Raw genomic sequence first — 26,918 nt, forward strand, 5'->3', positions numbered from 1 at the left:
AGTGAAGCCAGGCAAGGGAAATCCAGATGGGGCAAGGTTGACCAGACATCTAGTGGAAGTCCAAGTAGGTCAAAGGGATTGACCGGATACTTGGCAAGAGGAAAAAAGTCCAAGTGGGTCAAAGGGATTGACCAGACACTTGGTGAGAGAGTCCTAGCTGGTCAAGGGTGATCGGATGCTAGGTTTTATGTACCAACAAGTCATGGTTGACTGGATGTTGGTTTATGGGGCTTTGGACTTAGTTTTGGGCGAAAACCAAGATCTGGATTGATCAACCGATTGATCCAGCAGATCTGGATCGATTAGCCGATCGATCCAGCAGATCTGAATCGATCAGCCGATTGATTGGATCATGCCCAATCGATCGACCGATCGATCGGGTGAGTCCCCGCGAACAGAACCCCCCTGGATCGATCGGTGAATCGATCCAGAGGTCCCAATCGATCAGTGGATCGATTGGGAGCTGCTGTCTGTGCGCGATAAGCCTTGGATCGATCAGCCGATCGATCCAGGCTATTCCAGAAAGCACAGAGGCCCTTTGGATCGATCGATTGATCGATCCAAAGCCTCCCCGATCGATTGGGAGCAATCCAATCGATCGGGATTCGACCGTTGGCACAGGATATAGCTGTTGGCGTGCGTCTTCTTCGGTAGAACTTCACTGATTCATCTCCGATCATCACAGTGCTCCCACAGCTTTTCCACAAAGTTTAGATCGCCAGTTCTTGAAGGTTCTTAGAGGTTTTCCAAGTCAAGAGGTGGATCTACAGCTGAAGAAGAAAGCTAGGGTTAGGGTTTTATTGTAAGCTTGTGCTGTATTTTGTTTCCCTTTCCGTTTCTTCTTGTAGTGTGAACTTGTAGGGCTTCTCCTCCTTTGGTAGTTACCATAAAGAGGGTTTTCATAGTGGAGGGTGCGTGAGTGTGTGGATCCTTGGATTAGTCACCTCTTGTGAGGTGGATACCAAGTAAAATCCATTTGTTAGCGTTGTGTATTTTGTTGCTTTGTATTTCCGCTGCACATCTTTGAAGAAACAAGCAACGTCAAGCATCGAGCACACGCCGAGCTATTCACCCCCCTCTAGATACATATTTGGTCCCAACAAGTGGTATCAGAGCGAGGCCGCTCTTCACCGGAATTATCGTCGGAAGGGGAAAACATAACAAGAAGAGCTAGAGGGTGAAGAAATTGGAGTAAATTATCAAAGTCAAAGAATTCAAGAAGCTCAACTTCAAGATGCAATTCCAAGATGGACTTGGATTTGACACAAGGGTGCCTCCACCATTCACAATGACAAGCTTCGATCTTTGGAGATCAAGGATCGAAAACTTCTTGATGGTGGAGATAGAGCAATGGTTTGCTCTTATGGAAGGCTTCGAAGCTCCAACAAATTCAAAGGGCAAAGTGCTCAAGAGAAGCAAATGGAGCCCGGAGCAAGTCCAAAGGTGCGAAGCAAATGACAAGTTAACCAAATTATTGATTAATTTATTGCCTAGCACAATTCTATGCAAAATTGGAGAGTTCAAGGATGCCAAGGAGCTTTGGAGCAAATTGACATCAATCCATGAGATCCCCTCCACTGTACCAAATCAAGAGGAATCCAAAGAGGGCGACTCATTGAAGCAAGACCAAGAGGAGGACTCCGAAGTTGAGAGATGCTCAACTTCCGAAGAAGAAGTCCAAGAAGAAGCTTATTCTTCGAGGGAATGCAATGAAGGGAACAAGGAGGGAGCATACTCCTTGTTCCATGTATAAGATGATGAAGCCTCCACCTCTAGGATTGAGGGGGAGGAATTTTCATTGACACCGGATCAGGAGCAAGAAGAAGCCTCCACATCCGGGTCAAAAGAAGAAGAGGATGAAGAAGCTTCCACCTCCGCAAGTCAAGCTAACTCAATTGGAGGAGCATCAATGTCGAACGAGGAGGAAGCATCTACATCAAAATCAAAAGGAGAAAATGTCACCCCTACAAGCAAAGGTATAACAATTTCAATAGAAAATAACAAAAATCATATCATTTGCTTTGAGTGTAGGGAAAAAGGGCATTACAAAAGTAAATGCCCCAAATTGGCCAAAAAGAAGGGCCAAGTGACAACAAAGGGCAAGGAGAAGCCCAAGGAGACCGCTCCCGGAACAAAGAAGAGCAAGGAGCATATTGTGTGCTTCTCTTGCAATCAAAAGGGACATTATCGGAGTCAATGTCCCAAGGGGAAGAAAGCGGTCAAGGCTCAAGGAGGAAGCTCAACTCAAGGGGGAGCCACCAAGGTAAAAAGGAAGGTAACATTTATTGAGCCTACCCCTTTAAATAATGGTAAAAAGCATGTTAGTTCTAATTTATATCATTTTAATGCTATTTACCATAAGAATAGAGAACATGATAAAATTAAAGAAAAACACATGGCTCTCCATGCTAAAACTACCACACCTAGGGTTAGGAAGGTAGATGGAATTTTAGGCAAGAACTCCAAGGATTTTAGCTACATGCCTAGAAACCAAAATGCTCATGGACTTAATGGAAAACCAAAAACTAAGGACTTAGTGATGGAGAATCAAGTCTTGAGGTCAAGACTTGACAAACTAGAAAAGACCTTAAAAAGGATGGAAAATATCCTTAAAGGGCAAAATGAGCAAAATCTAGGTTTAGGACAACAAGGGTCATCCAAGGGCCATAGAGGTTTGGGATACAAACCTAAAACTAAAAAGGATGTACCTACTTATCATAGAGTTCCATATAGTTATGGAACAAAACCTAGGTCTAGTGGTCAAGTCAAGAATACTAGGGAGGTCATCCCTAAGAGTATTTTTGCAACAAATGTGACTAAGACTTCTAAGAAAGTCACAAAGAAGGTCACAAGGGAAGCAATCCCTAGGGTTGACCTAGAAAAGGTGACCAAGGCTTCTAAGAAGGCAAACAAGGTCACTAGGAAGGTATCTAGGGAAGTTATCCTTAGTGAGTACCTAGAGCATCCAAGGAGCACCAATAGGTTTTGGGTTCATAGGAGCATCTTCTCTACCCCATAGATGGGTTAGAAAGTGTCAACTATAAGTGAAAGGGTAGTTAACCTACTCATGAAGAAGTTGACACTCAAGGAGTATTTTCAAGGTTATTATTAACCTTTGGAAATGAAATGGATTTATGGTTTACTCTTGGAAAGAGTAAAATGTGTCATATTTTGAGAAATTGAATGAATTTTAAATGACACAATTTGAGAAAATCATAAGAACTACCAAGTTGGGATGTTGGTATGCTCTTAGGAAGTTAAAGGCAAATTTAAGCCTTAATTCAAGTGATTACTCTTTAAAAGAGTAAATTGTGCCAAAAATTTGAGCAATATGCTTAATTTAAATTGACACAAATTAGGAAAAGCAAAAAGAAATGTCAAATTTGGGTTTTTGACATTTTCTTGGGAAACAGTGGGCAATCTAGGGTTTAATTTTTAACTTAGCTAAGGTTTAAGGATACTTAGGTAGGTAATCTAGGTATTTTATCTATGCTAACTTGCCATGCTTTGCTTGCTCATTATATGCCATGACATCATATTTATTTATTTGTATTTGCACTCATGCATTATTATGAAAAACACAAAAATACTATGTCATGCCATGCATACATCATGTAGTTATAAGAAAATTTTCTTTTGAAAATTATTTCTTTTTGATGTATGTCATAACATCATTTCATGCATTATTTTTTAATTCCTTGTTGATTAAGGACTAATGGCATTAATTAACAAGTAACATCCTTAGTGGATATCTATTATTCAAAAATGCCTAGATAGATATGCATGATCCCTAGATTAGGGCAAAACCAAACTTTACATCTCACAAAGATCCATAAGGTGACTTGTATGTGTTTTAGTGCACATTAGATACAAGTGAGATGTTAGGATGATAAACAAAACTCAAGATGTTGATTTAGTGCATTCTTTTGAGTTTTAAGTTCATCAAAACACATAGTTATGTGTTTTCCCATCATTGGGAAAGCTAATGTACAAGTCATGTGCATTAAGCCTAAGGAACATGGTGGGATATTGGTTTTGAAAATCATTTTAAAATATTTTTGGAAAACCTTGATGAAGACTATCTTTTGATAATGATCATCATTGAATAGTTGAGCACAAACTAGAGGAAAACACTAAAGTTTTTGCAAGTTCTCTAGTTTGTGTCAATTTTTGAAAATATGAAGTATTTTCTTATAAAAATATTTTTCCATGATAATATATGCCCTAAATAGTGTCTACACAAATTTTCACAATTTTTGAATTTTTATAGAATTTTCTAGGGGTTTCTGAAGTTGTCTGAAATGAAATTTCAGCAACTATCAGAACTCCAATCGATCACCCGATCGATTGGAGTGCCTCAATCGATCGAGCGATCGATTGAGAAGGCAAATCTCGCGAGCAGAAGCTCGCTAGATCGATCAGTCGATCGATCCAGACTGGCTGAATCGATCAGTGGATCGATCCAGACTGGCTGAATCGATCAGTGGATCGATCCAGACTGGCTGAATCGATCAGTGGATCGATTCAAGACAGTCCAATCGATTGGGACCCAACTCCAATCAATTGAAGATGCTGATTTTGGATGGGAAAGCCTGATTTCAGCATTCCAAACCAAGTTTAGTCTAGGAAACCATTCCTAACCCCTCAAAATACATTTGTATACATAAAAAGGGTGTTTTCATGTTGAAGACAAGGATGGATTGGTTGAGGAAGACTAAATTGAAGTTTAGGTTGAGGTTTGGTTTCATTATTGAATTTATGAACCTCAAAACTTCTAAATTTGGGTTTCCTAAAGGTTTAGGGATTCCAAGTCATTATTGGTGCAATGACAGAAGGTACGACCATGTCTTTAAGGGGAGGTACTCTTTAAGTACATGAAAATTATTTTTCATACATCTTGGAAGGTGGTTAACCTTCTTTTAGAGAAAATGCTCAAGGTTGGGCATTAGAATATAATGGAGAGTAGATATCTTCATTACTCAAGTGGTGTTTACTCACGAATGAGCAATTGATGATAATGAAATGTATGAGACCTTCATTATTATGTTGTGAGCAACGATTGAAGTTGTAAACAACGTTGGGTAACTCTTCAGGGGGAGAGTTTGTTCTTGATGTGTGCCCAAAGATGAGGGCATGTTTGTGATGTGTGCCAATAGGGGGAGAATGCATGGTTAAGTTAGGCCTTCAGTACCTAAAGAGGGAGTTTGCTCTATAGAAAAGGAGGAGAATGAAGGGAACCATCATTCATATATATTGGCATGAAGGGAATTGAGGCTATGGGATTAACCTAATTTCCTAACTTAACAAGAGGTATTGTCAAACATCAAAAAGGGGGAGATTGTTGGTGCAATATCCTTTAGGTCAAGGTTGACCTGGTTGACCAAGCGTGAGTCTTGGTTTGAGTTTTGATGTTTGATAATATATTGGGTGTAGATGATATGGACAATGCAGGTGCAGTTGTTCATTTGGGGAGATTGTTGATACAATTCTCGTGTGGTCAAGGTTGACTAGTTGTGATGGAGAGTCAAGTAGGTCAAGGATTGACCGGATACTTGACTGGAAAATCCTGGTGAGTGAAGCCAGGTGAAAGTCCTAACTTGGAGGTTAGGCAAAGGGAGTCTTGGTGAGTGAAGCCAGGCAGAAGGAAGTTCTGGTGAGTGAAGCCAGGCAGATGGAAAATCCTGGTGAGTGAAGCCATGTGAAAGACCTAGTGAGTGAAGCTAGGCAATTGGGAAAGTCCTGGTGAGTGAAGCCAGGCAAGGGAAATCCAGATGGGGCAAGGGTGACCAGACATCTGGTGGAAGTCCAAGTAGGTCAAAGGGATTGACCGGATACTTGGCAAGAGGAGAAAAGTCCAAGTGGGTCAAAGGGATTGACCAGACACTTGGTGAGAGAGTCCTAGCTGGTCAAGGGTGACCGGATGCTAGGTTTTATGTACCAACAAGTCATGGTTGACTGGATGTTGGTTTATGGGGCTTTGGACTTGGTTTTGGGCGAAAACCAAGATCTGGATTGATCAGCCGATTGATCCAGCAGATCTGGATCGATTAGCGATCGATCCAGCAGATTTGAATCGATTAGCCGATCGATTGGATCATGTCCAATCGATCGGCCGATCGATCGGGTGAGTCCACGCGAACAGAACCCCTCTGGATCAATCGGTGGATCGATCCAGAGGTCCCAATCGATCAGTGGATCGATTGGGAGCTACTGTCTGTGCGCGATAAGCCTTGGATCGATTAGTCGATCGATCCAGGCTATTCCAGAAAGCACAGAGGCGCTCTGGATCGATCGATTGATCGATCCAAAGCCTCCCCGATCGATTGAGAGCAATCCAATCGATCGGGATTCGACCGTTGGCGCAGGATATAGCTGTTAGCGTGTGTCTTCTTCGGTAGAACTTCACCGATTCATCTCCGATCATCACAGTGCTCCCACAACTTCTCCACAAAGTTCAGATCGCCAGTTCTTAAAGGTTCTTGGAGGTTTTCCAAGTCAAGAGGCGGATCTACAGCTGAAGAAGAAAGCTAGGGTTAGGGTTTTATTGTAAGCTTGTGCTGTATTTTGTTTCCCTTTCCTTTTCTTCTTGTAGTGTGAACTTGTAGGACTTCTCCGCCTTTGGTAGTTACCATAAAGGAGGGTTTTCATAGTGGAGGGTACGTGAGTGTGTGGATCCTTGGATTAGTCACCTCTTGTGAGGTGGATACCAAGTAAAATCCATTTGTTAGCGTTGTGTATTTTGTTTCTTTGTATTTCCGCTGCACATCTTTGAAGAAACAAGCAATGTCAAGCACCAAGCACGCGCCGAGCTATTCACCCCCTCTCTAGCTACATATTTGGTCCCAACAAACATATGGTCGTACGGACCATTGAGATTGCTCCAACAATCTCTCCCTTTTTAATATTTGGCAGTATGTTTAAGTTAGGGAAAACAAATAGAAAATAAACATGCTAAAAACGAATGGACTTATACTGCCGAATGGACTTACGCCGGCAAGGCTACACACTTGGACTTACACCGCCGACTGGACTTATGTTGCCAAGGCTACACACTTGGACTTACACCGCCAAAACAAAAATGCAAACATGCATTGAAACCTATCCCAAGGCTCCCCCTACACTTATGCTCCCCATTGAGCTAGGAATTTACATCACAAGGTTATTTAAGAACCTATCACAAGGCTTCCTCTACACCTAAGCTCCGGAGCTAGGATTTTTACTATCGCAAAGGTATTTTCAAAATTTTCCAACTAAACCTTACTTCTCCCCCTTTGCCTAACATCCAAAAAGTTCTCCAACAATATCCCAAAAACTTGTCATCCAAATTGACCCTAAACTCATGTATTCAACCCCCCCATGTATCTCATACACATATATGAGCTGACCCAGTCAAAATCAACGCTGAAAAATAGTTTCAGACTGGTATCAGTCGACTGCCCTTATCGAAACAACACAGAACTATTCTATATTCGATATTCACTGTTACCGGTCGACTAATAACTGTACCAGTCGACTGGCACCCTAATTCTAGTCTATCTTATATTTCTGACCCAATTTCAGAAATGCACCAGAAATTTTACAGACCTCCAAAAATTCCTAAATTTTATAGAGAGGTCTGTTTTACCCATGTATACTTGAGAAAAATATATTCAAAAATGTATCTATCACCAATCCCAAGATTGACATAAAACTCAAAACTAGTTAAATGGTTCAATTGAACCTTGACTTAAAGTTCTACTTTTGGTTTCCTCTTAATGTATTTGCCCATACTAACCCACAATGCATCCCTAGCATTGGTTTATATGACATCTATACATCCAAAACCAATTATCATGCTATATGACCCTAATGTCATATTTCCTTGCATGAAACACAAACCAATTGTGTCAATTTCCTAAGGTTGATACTCAAATCCGTCTCCAACCTAGTTGGCACATTCCATGACCCAATCTAGACTCCCAAGTAAAATCTACTTGAGATCCATTGGCCATAAGTTCCAATTTGACTCTTTGAACTCCCCCTAGAGCTCTTAACCTTAGCCACCTCCTTAGGTGACTCATCCACAATGGCTAGGCCACATCGGTGCACCTCTGGTGACACTTGACCTACAAACTTAACCTTCTTAACCTTGGACACCTTGTCCTTAGTTAACTTAACCTTACCTTTAAATGACTTTCTCTTGTATTTTATTGGCTTCTCCTTGCTATAGTCATATGCAATCCTAGCATAAGACTTCCACTTAGCATTGAAGACACTACATTGGTATCCTAGACCCGATATATCATTGTTGGGTCTTTGGCTACCCAACACCATACCTAAACCCTTAGATCCAACATTGAATCTTTCTAGGGTTTTCTCCAAACGATCAAGCTTTGTCTTTAAAGCTGGATTCTCCCTTTCTAGGTTCCTAAACCTAAAGTCAACACACCCACCATGGACATTCCTAGACCTACCTTTCCTAGGCATGTGTCTTCCCTTCTTGGGATTAATGCCTTGGTTCTCCTTAGGTCTACCATTTCTAGATTTATTATGAATGAGTCTCCTAGGGTTATGATCTATATTTACCCTATTCCTACCATGATATCTAAATCCGAAATTTTGCATGGGTAAATAATGAAAATTATTTCTAGTATGCATGGGAGTATAAGAATTATAATTACAATTCAAGTTAGGGTATACCTCCCTTACCCTTGAAGTCCCCCCTTGATTTCAGCTCCTCTTCTTCTTCTCCCATTTCTTCAAATGCTCAAGCTTCTTAATCTCCCTCTTCTTGGGGCATTTGGTGTGGTAGTGACCCCGCTCACCACACGTGAAGCACACTATGTGCCATTTCTTCTCCTTCTTCTTCTTGGCATAATCATTCCTATAACCCACATTAGTATATAAAATAATTTGAGTAGGTTTGAGAGTTACCTCTTTTTTACCCATTGGACACCTACTCTTATAGTGTCCCTTATCATTGCAACCGAAGTAAATGATGTGGTCCTTTGACTTGACTTCGGTGGAGACGCTCACTAAGTTGACCTCCAAGACATCTTCTTCACTTATCTTGGACTCTACTTCAACCCCCTCATCCTCCTTCTCCTCCTCGAATGTTGAACATGACTCAACTTCCGGTTGCTCCACCTCCACTCCTTGAGCAATTGAACCCATTTCCTTGGGCTCTTCTTCTTCTTGTGTAGGCATAAGTTCTTCCAATTGAACCTTCTTTATTTTGCTCCACAAATCGTGAGCATTCTTATATTCACCTACACGACTCATCACATCATTAGAAAAATTATCAATTAAAATTGATATTACCTTTGAATTTGTATTTACCTGTGTGATTTGCTCCTCCGTCCAATATCGTAGTCGGAGCTTTTTCCCTTTTTTGTCCTTCAAGACTTCAAATGACTCTTCCACCACCATCATTGTGTCCCAATTCGCCTCGAAGAAGTTCTTCGTCTTCACCATCCAAAAGGTGATGCCCCATAAGCTTCCTCCTTCGAACTTCGGTAGTTCTATCAAGTCGGTCATCTTTTTAGCTTCCTCGGTGGTTAGTCCGACGGAGAGCGACCTCGCTCTGATACCACTTGTAGGAGATCAGAGGGCCGACTAGAAGGGGGGTTGGATAGATGGGGCCCCCAAATCAATAGCTTCCTATGTATTTGTTAGTGCGCAAGCAGAAATACAAGAATACAATCACAAATACGAAAGCTAAATACTAAAGGAAAGAATGCAAACCAATACACATCGATATAACGTGGTTCGGAGATAACTTGCTCCTACTCCACGGCTGTCCGTGAGGTGGACGATTCCTCAATCTGTCGGTGGATTAGTCTCCGGAAACTCCGGCTAGTTCAAACCTTCTTATGGGTGGAGAAACCTCACCACAAACTCACCAAGACCTCTTGAACACAAAGGAAATCTTGAGCATTAGTAGACTACTAATTAGACTTTAACCAAGTCTAATTTCATCAACTATAACCAAGCTCCCAAGCCTTGGTTATAGACCACGGGTTGGAAACCCCCACCTACTAGTCGACTGCCAAAACCATCAGTCGACTGCCCTCTGTGGAGATTCGACCGTTACATCCTAACAGCTCGATACCAGTCGACTGCTCCACACTGGCCGAGTGAACAGAAGTATTCTGTTCGCTCTCAGTCGACTGTCCAGTCGACTACACCAGACAACTAATGGAACCGCCGGTCTACTGGTACCCGAGTACAATCTCTCAACACTCGGACCCTCACCCTTACGACTCATTTGACGCTTCTTTACAGCCTTGACCTCTTGCCTTCAAGCCTAATTCCTTTGGCTCTTGTTCCTCGGATGCATTCAAGTCCGTGACTCGTCCCTAATGCTATCCTTCGCGCATGCCTCAAAGTCGCTTCCCTCGGCCTTTGTCATTGCTGCGTTGTCCATGGTCCCTCGGATGCTCCATCTGTTGGTTAGTCCTAAGAAAATCGTACCAGTTCCACTGTACAAAATTTTTTTGTACAAGTGTCGAACCTTTCCTTAAATAACTTATTGTGTTCTTTAGAAATTAAATTAGGAATCGCAGACGGAACTTAACATCATTGATTCCAAATTTAACTTATCTGTTCTTAATAGTTTAGATTTGAATCGCAAGCGAAACTTAACACTATTGATTCAAATCTACCTAAGTTATTAATTCCATAAATATTAATTTCCAAAATTGGCTTCCAGGACTGCATGGCGAGGCACATGACCTTCTTGGATATGGGAGCAACCACAATCGCCTAGGCAAACCCTTTTAAGGAAAGCTAATATTTATTTCCTTAAATAACTCTAGGTTAACAAAAAAGAACAATCGAATCACAAATTAGAAAAAGAAGAAAACACAAACTCGAAAAAAAACTATTTTGAAAACTCTAGAATCATATGCCTCTTGTGTTTGGTATTTCCATAAATAACTATATAAAGAAAACTAGTATGATGCGGAAAATAATTACTAGTTATGCCTTTCTTTGTAAGCAAAATAACCTCTTGATCTTCTACCGTATTCCTCTTCTTATCTCGGACGTTGTGTGTGCAACGATCTACCGAGACGAGAAACACCAAGCTCCTTCTTCTCCAAGCTAGATTCGGCCACCAAGAATTCTCCATGAGAAGTAGAGGTCCGGCCACCACCACCAAGCTCCAAGGGATGCAAGAAACTAAACCTCCTTTCTCTCCTTCTTCTCCTAGCTTGAACCGGCCACCATCAAGAGCTCCAAGAGGGGATAAAACCGGCCACTAGAGAAGAAGAGAAGAGGAGAGGGAGAACCTCTAATGACCGGCCACACCAAGGAGAAAAAGAGAGGAAGAAAAGAATATAGTTGTTTACCAAGAAGACACCTCTACCCCCTCTTTTATAATCCTTGGTCTTGGCAAATAAGGAAATTTTAATAAAAACTTCCTTAATTCTTTTGCCATGAAAAGGAAAATTTATTTAATTAAAAATAATTTTCTCTTTTCCAAATTATTTGGCCGGCCACTTTTCTCCCCAAAACAAGGAGAGTTTTAATTAAAACAAAAATTAAAACTTCCTAATTTGTTTCCGGAAATTTATAAAAATTTCTCTAATAATTTTTCCCTTCATGGTGGGTTATAAAAAGGAAATTTTATAAATTAAAATCTTTCTTTTAAACATGTGGATAATTTTCAAAAAGGAAAGTTATCTCTAAAAATTAAAATCTCTTTTCAATCTACAAATAAGGAAAGATATCAAATCTTTTCTTAATCTTTTGTAGAAACTAATAAAAGAGAATATTTAATTTTTAAAACTCTATTTTAAATTATGATCATGATTAAAAAGGAAAATTTTCTCAAAATTAAAATTTCTTTTCAATCTACAAATAAGGAAAGATTTCAAATCTTTTCTTAATCTTTTGTAGAAAGCTATAAAAAGAAATATTTAAATTTTAAACTCTATTTTAAAACCATGATATCCACATAAGAAATAATTTTAATTAAAAAATAAATTCCCTTTTAATATGGCCGGCCAATCAAGCTTGGGCTCCAAGCTATGGCCGACCAATTAACTTGGCTCAACCTTTGGGTCTTGGCCGGCCCTAAGCTTGAGCTTCAAGCTTAGCTTGGCCGACCCCTATTGGTTGGGTAAGAAGGTGGGTATGTGGTGGGTATAAATCTCTATATACAAGATGCTACGATAGGGACCGAGAGGAGGAATTGGTTTTGGTCTTCCGATGAAATTAAGCTTCCCGTGTTCGCCCCGAACACACAACTTAATTCCATCAATAATAATTCATTCCACTAAAGAACTATTATTGAACTATCGCACCAATCCCAAATTACATTTTTGGGCTCCTTCTTATTATAAGTGTGTTAGTCTCCCTGTGTTTAAGATGTCGAATGCCCACTAATTAAGTGAGTTACTGATAACTCATTTAATTAATATCTTAGTCCAAGAGTAGTACCACTCAACCTTATCGTCATGTCGGACTAAGTCCACCTGCAGGGTTTAACATGATAATCTTTATGAGCTCCTCTTGGGGACATTATAAACCTAGATCACTAGGACACAATTTCCTTCTATAATTAACAACACATACTATAAGTGATATCATTTCCTAACTTATCGGACTTATTGATTTATCGAACTAAATCTCACCCATTGATAAATTAAAGAAATAAATATTAAATATATGTGCTTGTTATTATATTAGGATTAAGAGCACACACTTCCATAATAACTGAGGTCTTTGTTCCTTTATAAAGTCAGTATAAAAGAAACAACCTCTAATGGTTCTACTCAATACACTCTAAGTGTACTAGTGTAATTATATAGTTAAGATAAACTAATACCTAATTACACTACGACCTTCCAATGGTTTGTTCCTTTCCATCTTGGTCGTGAGCTACTGTTTATAATTTATAAGGTACTGATAACATGATCCTCTGTGTGTGACACCACACACCATGTTATCTACAATATAAATTAATTGAACATCTACATTTGGTATATACAAATGTAGACACTTGACCAATGTGATTCTTATAAATGTATATACAAAAGCTAGGCTTTTAGTATACACTCCAACACCATCCTTGCCCCTCGGATGATCCATCCTTCACCGGACCCGAAGTCATTAACCTGAGTTATATGTGTATCCTGCAATCCTGTACAACTCAAATACACATATCAAATATAAGGGTGAACTTAATTTAAACCCTTTGCCTAAACACTAAAACACATGGTAGCACAGACCATTGAGATTGCTCCAACAGATCCTACTCCACGACTTATCAATGAGGTGGAAGAACCCTTAATCCTTTGGTGGATTAGTCCCAGCACTACAACAAAAACCCTCATAGACATCGATTTTCCACCGATGTCTATTTCATTTTCGACCAATGTCTATGAAGCCGATGTTAAAAGTCTGCCATTTTAGACATTGGGTTAAAACCGGTGTAGTATCACTTAACGACACCGGTCTTCGAATCGGTTATTAACCGGTGTAGTATCACTTAACGACACCGTTTCATCAACGGTGTAAAACCGATGTAATATTGTATGTTAATAACACCAATTTTGGCAGCGGTAAATGACCGATGTAATATTAGTTAATAACACAGGTTTTGCAGCGGTGGAAAACCGATGTAATATGTATATTTTTTAACAGCACAAATTTGATTTCCGAAACAATGAAAAACCGACAATAATAAAAAAAATACATAAATATTCACAAATTATACAAATATTCTTCATTTAACAATATCCATAAAATACACAAATATTCACAAATTATATAAATAATCTTCTTACAACAGTATCCATAAAATACCCAAACATTCTTTTTACATCAAAAGCTAGCTAATAGATATCAAAATCAAGGTATAACATTCTTTTAACACATCAAGGTAGAACCACACTTCAAATGTAATCTAGCATGCATTCAGCCCACTCGAACCGCACTTCATCAATTTCAACTCTGGAGTACTTGAGATTTGTAAACTGTAAAAACACATAAATAATATATTAGTAAACCAAGACCAAAGATCATAGTTGAAAATGCAATAAGAGCACCAGGTAACAAGATGACTAATTGGAATGCTTAAAAAGATAAACATTCATCAATTATCTCAACTACATCATATAGTGATAGATCTATGAATAACAGGTTCAAATCTAACCCTTGCATCCTTTTGGGAGGCAATATAATTTGATAAACGAGCAAAAAGATGATTTACTCAAAATTAGTTTGCATTTGTAAAAAATAATATCACTTCTGATACTTTATTTTGTACATTTTATCAGTTAAAAGGAAAAAAGTACACTTACCACATTGAACACAACAGGGGCCTCTTTACTTGGAGACAAATTCATGTTCAGAAACAGATACTGAGACAAATCAAATTAATAGATGTGTAAATATTAGTAGAACTGTTTCTTTCATTTTCGGTTACCTGTTTCAAGATCATGCCAAGGATGGGCAGCCACTGATCTCTTGGACAATGACGACAATATCCTTTCATTCAACTTTGGAGCTGCAACGTTCTCCTGTTGTTCGCTCATATTTCTACATACATAACAACATAATAAGGAGTATTTGAGGAGATTGCAAGAGTTTATGTTGGTGCGGGAAGCATCTAACGATCGAACCTGAGTTTTGATAATGGCAAAGGATTCAAAGTTAAGGTGTGTTGTGATCTAACATGTTGAATGAGTATCTCAGGAAAAGTCCTAACTGCGGTTAGGCAGGTGAAAAACCCTAGGGGGTGGTAACCCTAGGTCCTAGGGGGTGGTAACCCTAGGTGGAGAAAAGTCCTAGCTGCGGTTAGGCAAAGGGAAAAACCCTAGGGGGTGGTAACCCTAGGTCATAGGGGGTGGTAACCCTATGCAGAAAGTCTTGGCAGGTCGATGGCTTCAGGCAAAAGTCCTAGGGGGTGGTAACCCTAGGTGGAAAGTCCTGGTGTCGCGAACCAGGTGAAAGACTGGACTAGCCGGGAAGCGGATGTCCAGCAGAAAGTCCGGAAGCGTCGAGTGCTGAGCAAAAGTGGATCGCACTGGCAACAGGTAAATCTCCTGAGTGGAGTAGGTGAGGACGTGTTCCCCGTAGAGGGAACAGTAGGCGTCGGGTCGACCTAGGGTTTCCGGGGGGAAACCTGAAGTCAGACCCGGACAGTTCGAATGCTGTCAAAACTTTCATTATTATCATTCATTATGTTTCTGTGCTAACTTTGTTTTGCAGGGTATGTGTTTGGGACTAACACATTTTGCAGGAACAAAGGAGCAAGTTACAACTCGGATGAACAGTGTCTGAGGTGCCTCGGGTGCGAACCAGGAAAAGCCAGCGCAGAAGGTTGGAGGCGCCTTAGATGAAGTTCAAGGCGCCTTGGGTCGAAGGTTGAAGGCGCCTTGGGTAGGCTGAAGGCGCCTTGAACTGGATGAAGTTCGACCAAGTCTGTGCTGATCTCCGCGGGTGACTCGGCCTGTTTAAGGCGCCTTGAAGGGCTTCAAGGCGCCTTGAACACCCTTTATAAGGGGTCTCGAGCAGCAGCACCAGAATAACAAATACCAAGTAATCTCTCGTCAACGTGCTGCTCCAGAAAACATTCCGAAGTGTTGCTACAAGTGCCCGACGACCCGAAGCTTCAGATTTAGCATTTCTTGTTGTCGGTATAATACTTATAGCTTTTAATTGTACTCATAATTGTAATCTTTTAACGAGCTTATAGTTGTTGCCCACGGAAAGCGATCAAGGATCGCGGGCCTTCGAGTAGGAGTCGTCTTAGGCTCCGAACGAAGTAAAATCTCTCGTGTCTCTCTGTGTGTATTTGTTCTTTATTCCGCTGCGTGTTTTTTAAACTCTGATAGTTCTTCGATTTAACCGAACGATTTAGCCACGAGTGCTATTCACCCCCCCCTCTAGCACGTCTCGATCCAACAATTGGTATCAGAGTGGGGTCGTCTTGAATCAGTGCAACCACTATTCAAGATAATTTTCTTTTCGTGGTTTTGTTCGGAGTCAATTAGAATTTAGCCTCATAGCTATATTCTAATTTCTTTTTACGAATCGATTTTTTTTGCCCGAAGTTGGTGCAACACCACTCGAGCTCGTAATTATTACTATTCTCTTCCCACACTACTAATCCAAGACTCAGTCTTGGAATAGATCTTGTTATTTTTTGTTCTTTTAGATCTAAATGGCCCAACAAGAAAGATATAGCATCGTTCGCCCCCCACTATTTTCCGGAGAAGACTTCGGATATTGGAAGGGGCGAATGGAAATATATCTAAAGATCCAGTTCGACACCTGGATGATCATCAGAACAGGACTACAACTACCAACTGGTACCGATGGTAAGCCTACATCCTGTGAAAACTGGGAGCCCGCATTTATCAAGAAGGTGGAAGCCGACGCCAAAGCCACCTGCACCATCCAATGCGGTCTGACCAAAGAAGAGCTCAACAGAGTCGGTCCATTCTCCTCCGCAAAGGAACTATGGGAGAAACTGATCGAACTACACGAGGGCACCTCGGAAACCAAGGTAAGTAAGCGTGATTTGTTATTAAATAAACTATACAATTTGAAAATGCAGGAAGGCGAGACAGCAAGCTCTTTGCACGCCCGAATTCAAGATATCCTGAATTCTCTACATGGAATCGAGCAGAAGGTAGAAAACAGAGATATAATAAGGTATGCCCTTAGCTCATTCCCTAGGAGTACACTATGGGCATCAATGGTAGATGCCTATAAAGTCTCTAAGGATTTGTCTTCCTTAAAATTAGATGAATTGTTTAGTGAATTCGAACTCCATGAACAGACTAATGCATGACCATCCGAGAAAGGGATTGCTTTGGTTGCAGGAACGAGTCGAACACGGGAATCAAGAGGATTGAATCGGAATCAGAAGATGAATCCGATTCAGAAGATTCAGAAGATGAACTGGCCGGCGAATTTGTGAATCTTGTAAAGAAACTCTACAAGAAGAAGAAGGGATTCAACAAGAAAGATCTGAAGAAGGCAGTTCAATCCAAGGAGGCCCAATCAAAGACAAAATTTGAAGTCACATGTTACGGGTGCAACCAGAAGGGCCATATCAAGGCCAACTGCCCCAATCAAAAGGAAGCCAAGAAGCAAAGAAGAAAGAAGACTCTAAAGGCAACCTGGGACGAATCTTCTTCGGAGGATGAAGACGACGAACTCAACCAAACAAGTTTACTCGCATTGATGGCCCGGGACCAGATCAGCGAATCCGAGAGCGAGTCAGAAGCCGACTCTGAGCAAAGCCACAGATCCGCATCCGTTTCCGAAGGACCAGACTCCGCTGTAAGTATTCCTAGACTCAATAATTTAGTCAATTATTTACTTCGCAAATTAGCTAAGTCAAATTTGAAAATTAAGTCACTTTTAAGAGAAATTACCACTCTTAAAGGAGTAACTAACTCAAAATCTTTAACTGAAGATTCAACTCAAGTACAACGACTTGAGAAAGAAAATTCAAATCTGAAAAATCAGTTAAACAAGTTAAAAATTACTCTAGAAAAGTTCTCTCTGGGTTCCAAGAATTTGGATCTAATTCTTGGGACACAAAGAGCTGTCTACAATAGAACTGGGCTAGGATACAAAAGTAAAAAGAAATATAAATCCTATTTATCTTTAATAAACAAACAAAGTAGTAAATCAGTCCAAGCATGAGTCCCCAAGTCCAAATTGATCAATCAAGTTGGATCTGGTCAATACTGGGTCCCGAAGGATCAAATATACTACCTCGATAGACCACATCGAGGCCGTGATCCAGGGGGAGCAAAAAGAAAAACGATACTAAAATTTTAAAATTCAAAATCTAAATTTAAAATTCAAAATCTAAATTTAAAATTCAAAATTAAATTACAAAATCTAAATTTAAAATTCAAAATTAAAAAATTCAAAATTAAATTACAAAATCTAAATTTAAAATTCGAAATTAAAAAATTCAAAATTAAATTACAAAATCTAAATTTAAAATTCGAAATTAAAAAATTCAAAATTAAATTACAAAATCTAAATTTAAAATTCGAAATTAAATTATTCAAAATTAAAAATCAAATTCAAAATTCAAAATTCGAAGCTAAATTAAAAATTAAATTGTAAAATAGATGGAGGATCCAAACTAGCTGGCACCTCCGACAGAACTACCCGGCAGGGTAACTGAACCTAAATTTTACTCGAAATGGGTAAAACAAGAGTAGACTACCCGGTAGGGTAATTAAGGATAGATTAAAAAAAAAAAGGTTAGATTTACCTTGAAACTTAGTACTGGTGAAATTTTTGGATGATAGTACGTTAGGGAAGCTTGGGCATCGCATGTCTAGGAAGATATGGCTTCGACCTGATGGATTTGGCCAAGTGAAACTGACCGAAGCTACCCTTAAATGGATCCTAACTAGTTAGACCAAGGTTTTGTACTAAGTTCAGTGGGTAGGACTATTTGGAAACTTCGAAGGCATGGTTACTTTAATGAGTTCCTTGTGACTCACCACAGCCCAGAAGTTTATCCAAAGAATGCTTACTTGTTGAACCCAAAGCTAAACCTGAAGCTAACACAAAGTTAAAACCAGACCTTTAAATTCAACAATAAATCATCTCACAACAATTATAGGGTTCCCTATTTGAAAATTTAGATCGGGTGAGATGACTAAGTAATTAAAATCAAACTGATAATTAATTCAAATCAAAATTAATTTAAAACCTATTTAAAAAAAAAATCTTTTCAAAACTATTTAAAAAATCTTTTCAAAATTCAATTTCAAAATCATTTTAAAATCTTTTTCAAAACTTAATTTCAAAATCATTTTAAAATCTTTTTCAAAACTTAATTTCAAAATCATTTTAAAAATCTTTGGAAAACTTATTCAAAATCATTTTGAAAAATCTTTGGAAAACTTATTCAAAAACCTTTGAAAATTCATTGAAAAACTTATTCAAAATCATTTTGAAAAATCTTTGAAAAACTTATTCAAAAACCTTTGAAAAATCTTTGAAAAACTTATTCAAAAACCTTTGAAAATTCTTTGAAAAACTTATTCAAAAACTATTGAAAAATCTTTGAAAAACTTATTTCAAAAAATATTTGAAAAACTAATTTCAAAATCCTTTGAAAAATATTTGAAAAACTTATTTCAAAATCCTTTGAAAAATATTTGGAAAACTAATTTCAAAATCCTTTGCTCCCCTAAATTTACTAGACTTGCAAAAACATGGAATTAGCCTTGAAGGAAATGGAGATTTGAAGTTTGAGCATACTCATACTTTAGGGCTCTGATACCTTAACAAAACAATCTGGATAACTTAAAATCTATTTAACCTCATGCTTGGACTTAAGGACCAACTGAATAAATAACCTAAATTAAATTTTTAACTACTCTCTCTCTTCAACTTAAAAATTAACAAGTTTTTTTAATTAAGCTAAGTCACTTTTCACTTAAGCTAAATTTTCAAAGTTCAATGTTTGCAAAAGGCTTAGCTAAGTGGTTCATAGAACAACTTTCAAATTTTTTTCAAACTTAGCCAACCTTGAAACCTAACGTTATATATTATTGCTAAGATATTTTCTAGGTTACCTTTCAGATAGTTTTGCAAAATTTTAACTCAGTGCTTTCAAAATTTTAGGTGAAAAGTTATTTTTCAACTTAGCACTTATCCTGTTTTTTAGTCTAATTTATTTTTCAAAAAGAAAAATTGAAACTGACTTATTTTTTGATAAAGGCAAAGGGGGAGAATAAGAAAATTCAAAAGTAAACTTTTAAAAGTAAAAAGTAAAAATTTAAAAAGGAAACCCTGTATTAAGGGGGAGCTTCACAAAAGTTTAAGTGTTAGCTTAAGTTAGGCGTTGATTTGATTTTATATACTTAAGCTTGCTCACTTAAAACCTTTTTATGCATTTGTTTTTACTTAACTTTGAATTTGGGTTGCCATAATCAAAAAGGGGGAGATTGTTGGTGCGGGAACCATCTAACGATCGAACCTGAGTTTTGATAATGGTAAAGGATTCAAAGTTAAGGTATGTTGTGATCTAACATGTTGAATGAGTATCTCAGGAAAAGTCCTAACTGCGGTTAGGCAGGTGAAAAACCCTAGGGGGTGGTAACCCTAGGTCCTAGGGGGTGGTAACCCTAGGTGGAGAAAAGTCCTAGCTGCGGTTAGGCAAAGGGAAAAACCCTAGGGGGTGGTAACCCTAGGTCATAGGGGGTGGTAACCCTATGCGGAAAGTCTTGGCAGGTCGATGGCTTCAGGTAAAAGTCCTAGGGGGTGGTAACCCTAGGTGGAAAGTCCTGGTGTCGCGAACCAGGTGAAAGACTGGACTAGCTGGGAAGCGGATGTCCAGCAGAAAGTCCGGAAGCGTCGAGTGCTGAGCAAAAGTCCAGTCGATCTGGAGGATCGCACTGGCAACAGGTAAATCTCCTGAGTGGAGTAGGTGAGGACGTGTTCCCCGTAGAGGGAACAGTAGGCGTCGGGTCGACCTAGGGTTTTCGGTGGGAAACCTGAAGTCAGACCCGGACAGTTCGAATGCTGTCAAAACTTTCATAATTATCATTCATTATGTTTCTGTGCTAACTTTGTTTTGCAAGGTATGTGTTTGGGACTAACACATTTTGCAGGAACAAAGGAGCAAGTTACAACTCGGATGAACAGTGTCCGAGGCGCCTCGGGTGCGAACCAGGAAAAGCTAGCGCAGAAGGTTGGAGGCGCCTTAGATGAAGTTCAAGGCGCCTTGGGTCGAAGGTTGAAGGCGCCTTGGGTAGGCTGAAGGCGCCTTGAACTGGATGAAGTTCGACCAAGTCTGTGATGATCTCCGCGGGTGACTCGGCCTGTTTAAGGCGCCTTGAAGGGCTTCAAGGCGCCTTGAACACCCTTTATAAGGGGTCTCGAGCAGCAGCACCAGAATAACAAATACCAAGTAATCTCTCGTCAACGTGCTGCTCCAGAAAACATTCCAAAGTGTTGCTACAAGTGCCCGACGACCCGAGGCTTCAGATTTAGCATTTCTTGTTGTCGGTATAATACTTATAGCTTTTAATTGTACTCATAATTGTAATCTTTTAACGAGCTTATAGTTGTTGCCCACGGAAAGCGATCAAGGATCGCGGGCCTTCGAGTAGGAGTCGCCTTAGGCTCCGAACGAAGTAAAATCTCTCGTGTCTCTCTGTGTGTATTTATTCTTTATTCCGCTGCGTGTTTTTTAAACTCTGATAGTTCTTCGATTTAAGCGAACGATTTAGCCACGAGTGCTATTCACCCCCTCTAGCACGTCTCGATCCAACAGTTTATTGATAACAAAAGTCCAAGGTAACTCATGATCCATGAAAAAAATATATAGAGAGAAAACAAAAAACTAGCAATCTGGAAGTTTTGTGCCTTGGCATTATCAGAATGAAGGTTTAGTAATATGATAACTGACGTCAAACAGAGTTGCAAATCCAAAAGATGGCCATTTGTTCCCCTATTATGGAAGTTAATTAACAATTGAACTTGTATCCAACAAATTAAAGAATGAAAAATTATTGGACAAGTTGGAAAATATGTTATTGTTTCATTTTTATGCTTGCATAATCATTGTGGTACTAATGAACCGTATACAAATTACAGGGCACTAATTGGATAATCAACCAACTGCTTGCATTTAAAGCAATGTAGAAGGTTTCATCACTTAACAAGACCTCATAAAAACAAGTCCTTCATCAAGTTCACCAGCATTACTACAGCAGATCGATAATTCACGAATAGTTTAATGATTTCAATGCAAGTAAATGATCAAAATCAAGACTAAAAGAGATTAAAGCAGGAACCGGAACCAAGAGTGCGATGCTTTTACCTTGACGAAGGAATCGGAAGCGATGAGGGCGTAGTGATCGGGATCGGAAAGAGAGAGATCATCGCGATCTTCAGACACGGATGCGGTAGAGGACGAGGCTCCGAGGGAGTTTTTATAGGATGGAATAGTTTAATGAATATCTAATTTTCTCAATACGTATATATAACAATTGTACCCTTAATCAATTAAAACAAGTTCACAATCATAAACAAACAAATCATAAAGCACCAAACACATAACAATAATAAAATACGACGACCAACAAAAAAAATCAATCTAGAAAAAATATTCTAACTGTATTAAAATTAAAATAAACTGGAATTGAATAAGAAGAAGAGATCAGGCACACCTTTGCTAGCAATCTCATCGACATGGTTATCCTGACCTTTGCTCTTGATGTTGAACCATTTTTTAACAAAGGACTTGGACCAAGACAGCTGCTCCCAAGAAACTGAGGGAACAAAGCATGCCCAAATCAACCATCTTAGAGATGAAGAAAACAGAACTAAAGAAGAGAAATATATTATTTTTTCATCTTGCAAAAAAAAAACCTTGCTTTTCTTTGGATCATCATCTCTCATCGTTACAGCACTCCTTCATGCAGTGACTGTAAGTTAGCTCGCCAAACACTCCCAAGGACCTGCGGCAATCTGAACCTTGTGGGAAGAAAGAGGTCTATTGAAGAGATCTAGGGAAGAAAGAGGGTCAATAAATACTAACTCGCAAGGAGAAAGAAGAAAGAAGACAAAGCTATGCATGGGCTAGAACAAGCAGATGTGATATAATATTCCTAATGTGCTACATTACTCACGAGCTTCGCACATACAACAGATTGAAGACACAGTCGGATACCCAAATCAGAAGGAAAGAGATTATAATGGATAACTTCTGAACTAGATAAGAAAATCTATCAAATATACAGTGAAAAGTTTAAAGGTGTCAACTAGCCTAGTCCATCTGAGCCATAGAAGTCGTCAAAGCCTTGAGTTTAAATCTATTCCTCTCTTAAACAAAAGAAACTAAAATAAAACATTAGTATTTTGATCGCTATAGCAAGCTTTGAGAATGCTAACAAAATTGTGCATCGTGTGACTTTCAGTACATATTGTTTAGGTTATTGTAGCTTCAAATGAATTTATTTATGCTTGCCTAAATGATGCAAATTGAGTATCAACCTCAAGTAGCTATAATATTACAACAGAAGCACAGTGATTTTGATATGCTCATCTAAGGCTAATTTTGTTGCAGCTGAAGAGAAGAAGATGATCTCTTTACAGAAAACACTTACTTTTGGGCATCTTTAACCAGATTAAGTGCAAAGTTCTCCACAGGTCCAATGGAACGGTCACTTCTAACAGAAAAAATAGTTTGATCAAACCCTTCAGGCGCCCCATCATATGGAGACATCTGCAAGAAACATATATTGAATTACAACAAAGCAAGTTAGGTTAGCTATTATGCTGAAATGTGGAAAGTGACAGTTTTTTTCTGAGACGACCACAAAATTGACATACAGCTAATGCATCATAATGTAGGCCGTCGTATATCAGCATCACCCTTTCACGGTAGTTCTTCTCTTGTTTCCCAGTCACAAAGAAAGGGAGAAAACATAAAATCCCTTGGCTACAGAAAAGAAAAAGTAGTAGATCTTATGATGATACATTACCTGGCCATACACATCACACCGAGTCGATCTTATGAAGACACAGTCGGACGAGCTCTTCCTGTACCTGCTCATTGAGCCGGTCGGAGCCGGATTGCACGAAGTCGACGAGCTCCGACAGCGTCTGCCGCTTCACCTCCTTCTCGCGGGCCGACTTGAGCGTGTCAGAGAAGTCGAAGAGCACAGAGCAGATCCGCTTGCCGAGAAAGAGCGCCTGGCGCTCAAGAAAAGGCACATTGGGGAAGAGCGGGAGGGATTCGATTTGCGGGACGGCACCGGGGGTTGGGGAGGAGTGCAGTTGGCAGGGGGAGCTGGGATCGGCGCCTGAGGAGCAGGAGGCAAAAGAAAGAGCCTGAGGAGCGGGATCGACGCTTGAGGATTAGGGTTTCGATTTATGGTGGGCGAGGAAAAGCCCAAAAAAAAGTGCGCTAAGAAAGTCCGCCAAAATTTTGATTCATAGACATCGGATTTTAAAAACCGCTGTTAAAATCGATGTCTATTAACGAAAAAAGGCGTTCATAGACATCGCCTAAAAACCCGATATCTATGAGCGAAAATCTGCGCTCATAGACATCAGTTTTTGGAAAAACCGGTGTAAAATACTCAAAGACATCGGTTTTTGCTTAAAACTGTTGTTGTTCCACCGATGTCTATGAGGGTTTTTGTTGTAGTGCAGGTAATCTCCAGCTAAAGCTTTCTCCTTCTTGGTGGAGTAAACCTCTCACAAAACTCTCTTCCTCTTTACAAGATTGAACTTAGGTTTAGGAGGAGGAGAAATGCTTGGAAGCTTTTTGACAAAGACTAAGGAGTTATTCAACAAGCATGAGTAACCTCCTTCATATCTCAAAGCTTTCTTTAAATAGAGTGGAAAGAGTTAATCACACATCAACTCATTTACTGCGCACCAGTCGACTGGTCCATGCACCAGTCGACTGATGTAGATGTTGGACATAGCTAACGACACTTCGCAAAATCTGGGATTCTGCCAACAGCCGTCAACGGCTTTGTACCAGTCTATTGGTAAAAGTACCATTCGACTGGTCACTGCTGGCTGAGCGAACAGAGAGTCTCTGTTCGCTCCCAGTCAACTGCCCAGTCGACTGACACTTCCATTAGTCGACTGACCCCGGTTACACACTCACACTCATCCTCTCCAGAGTCACCCTTGAAGCTCTATTCCTCGACCTTTATCCCTTAGATGCACTCGAGCCTGTGACTCCTCTCCATGCACCCTTTGCGTTGCATTGAAGTCCACTTCCCTCGGCTTCACTCCGTTACTTCTCATCCGGCGGTCCTTCGGATGTCTTCCACACCATCCTTCACATCTAAACCATAGGATGAGATTTTCTCAAACTTGGTTGTACCAAGTTTCTCATGTGTTTCACCAAGTCCTACATGACTCAAACACATATCAAACCAATATGAAACCTAACTTAAATTCTTTGACACATACATCAAAACCATGATCGTACCCAATCAAACCTAGGTCGATTGCACCCACAATCTCTCCCTTTTTGATGTGTGACAATATGCTTAAGTTAGACATAAATAACAACTTGAAAATTTACAAGCAAAGTGTAAACATGAAGCATAAATCCAAGCTCCCCCTTAATACATGCTCTATCAATTTAATTTTCAAGTTACTTACACAAATATGAAGAAATATAAGTTTCTAACTTAAACCTTCCCATTTCTCCCCCTTTGACATAATAAAAAAAATTGCAACTAACAATTATACATACTATGATATCAATTTTAAGCAAATTTTGATAAAGATCAACTTTTGAAAATGCAAATAGCATGCTGGAAAATAGGCACCAGCCGACTACCCTCTGATGCAGTTAACTGGTACAAATCCAGTCTGATTTCTAATTTCTGAAGTCAACTTCAAAAATACATAAAAAAAATTTAGAAAATTCATAAAATCATGAAATTTTGAAAACATATTTCTTTTAATGCCCTCTAATCAGGAAAAATATATTTTCATGAAAAGTCAATGTATTTTTAAAGTTTTGACAAACTTAAAAACTTTGAAAATCTACTCAATTGTGTATAAATTTGAAACCTGATTTTAAAATCATATGTGCCAAAATAATTACACCACTATAAACACAACATAGAATTATTTTCAAAACATTTAAAATGTCCAACTATGATCTATGGAAAGATGTCCATTAATTAGACATTTGCTTTCTCTATAGTTGGTCTATGATCACTATTTTGATATATTTCATGATTCAACAATATGCTATCAGCATAAGTGCACTAAGAGTATCATCCTATCATCTCACATTTATGTTTAGAAATATAATGTACGTCATTGTGAGATGAAATGAAGGTAATCTCTACTTAGCCCTTCTTATCATAAATTTCTATCAAGGCTAAGTGTTCCCCTTAAGGTCTTAAGTCAACCATTTTTCAAAAATTTAAATACGACTTCAATGGTTGACTAACTTAAAAATCTTCTAACATTTGAAAATTGATTTTGACACCCAATAGATGTTTTTTTTTAAATTGGATTAACAAAATATTCCTTGGGGACTTATTTCTTATCTATGGTTTTTATTTTTGATTGCCCCTAGCTAGCAATTAGGCAATGATATGACTTTTCATTGTTGGATTCCTTATACCCTATAGCCAGTTCGTTCTATCTCTTGGGCTCGCAAGCCTGAAGACTGGATGAAAGGTACGGTCAGATGGGCCCGCCAAATCATATTGACTTTGACTGTCATATCATCCATCTCACCTAGACTTTGATCACCACAATCTTATTTCCATAACCCGAATCATTGTACTTTCTTTTTATGCATTTACCCGGGCAATAGCCCGTACAAATTATTATTTACTAAACAACAACAATAAAAAATCAAATCTTTAATTTATTACAAATAAGTTGATATTAAACCTTCCTTAAATCTACCTTCAATTCATTTTATTTAATTATTGTTTTTAATGTGAATTTATTTCCTTTTCCCCTTTAAAAACATAATCATCCATAAATAAACATTTACCAAGTGATGTGGCGTGGCTTTACTTTTATTAGAAAATATGCCTGTAATTTTGAATGTTTTACAAGTAAGCCAACGTTTGAGAATCGGTCACCAAACGTGAATGTAATTACTATTTGACAGATACGAAATTTAAAATTTCCATAAATTATCATCTGAGTATGTTATATATCTAGAAAATTCTACAACGGGCGAATTATTATATTTTAATGGTATATGTTTGTCTATATTTAATAGCGTACGACTCTCTCTGTATATGGTAGAGGATCTTTCTCAGATATAGCAATTTAGATTCCTGACTTAGACTCTTACGCCATGGTTGTTCTTTCTTCTCCTCGCCTTCTTCTTGAATCCCTCCGTCGCCTCTTCTTCATCTATGAGCCGTTAAGTTATGTTATTCCGGCGGTGGCGGAAGAAGAAGAAGAAGAAGAAGAAGAAGAAG

General features: G+C 38.9%; 1 protein-coding gene across 1 annotated transcript; it reads right to left on the reverse strand.

Annotated features, from left to right (window-relative positions):
- Positions 1 to 23,484: 23,484 nt before the first annotated feature.
- Positions 23,485 to 24,753, reverse strand: LOC122040367 (serine/threonine protein phosphatase 2A 57 kDa regulatory subunit B' beta isoform-like). The gene is made up of 2 exons (XM_042599684.1): positions 24,654 to 24,753; positions 23,485 to 23,792 (listed from the first exon to the last, which is right to left on the reverse strand). Exons 1-2 carry the CDS (start codon positions 24,751 to 24,753, stop codon positions 23,485 to 23,487), a joined length of 408 nt encoding a protein of 135 aa, XP_042455618.1.
- Positions 24,754 to 26,918: the final 2,165 nt, after the last annotated feature.

The sequence above is a fragment of the Zingiber officinale genome, chromosome 2A (genome assembly GCF_018446385.1).
Source record: "Zingiber officinale cultivar Zhangliang chromosome 2A, Zo_v1.1, whole genome shotgun sequence".
In the NCBI taxonomy this organism is placed as follows: Eukaryota; Viridiplantae; Streptophyta; class Magnoliopsida; order Zingiberales; family Zingiberaceae; genus Zingiber; species Zingiber officinale.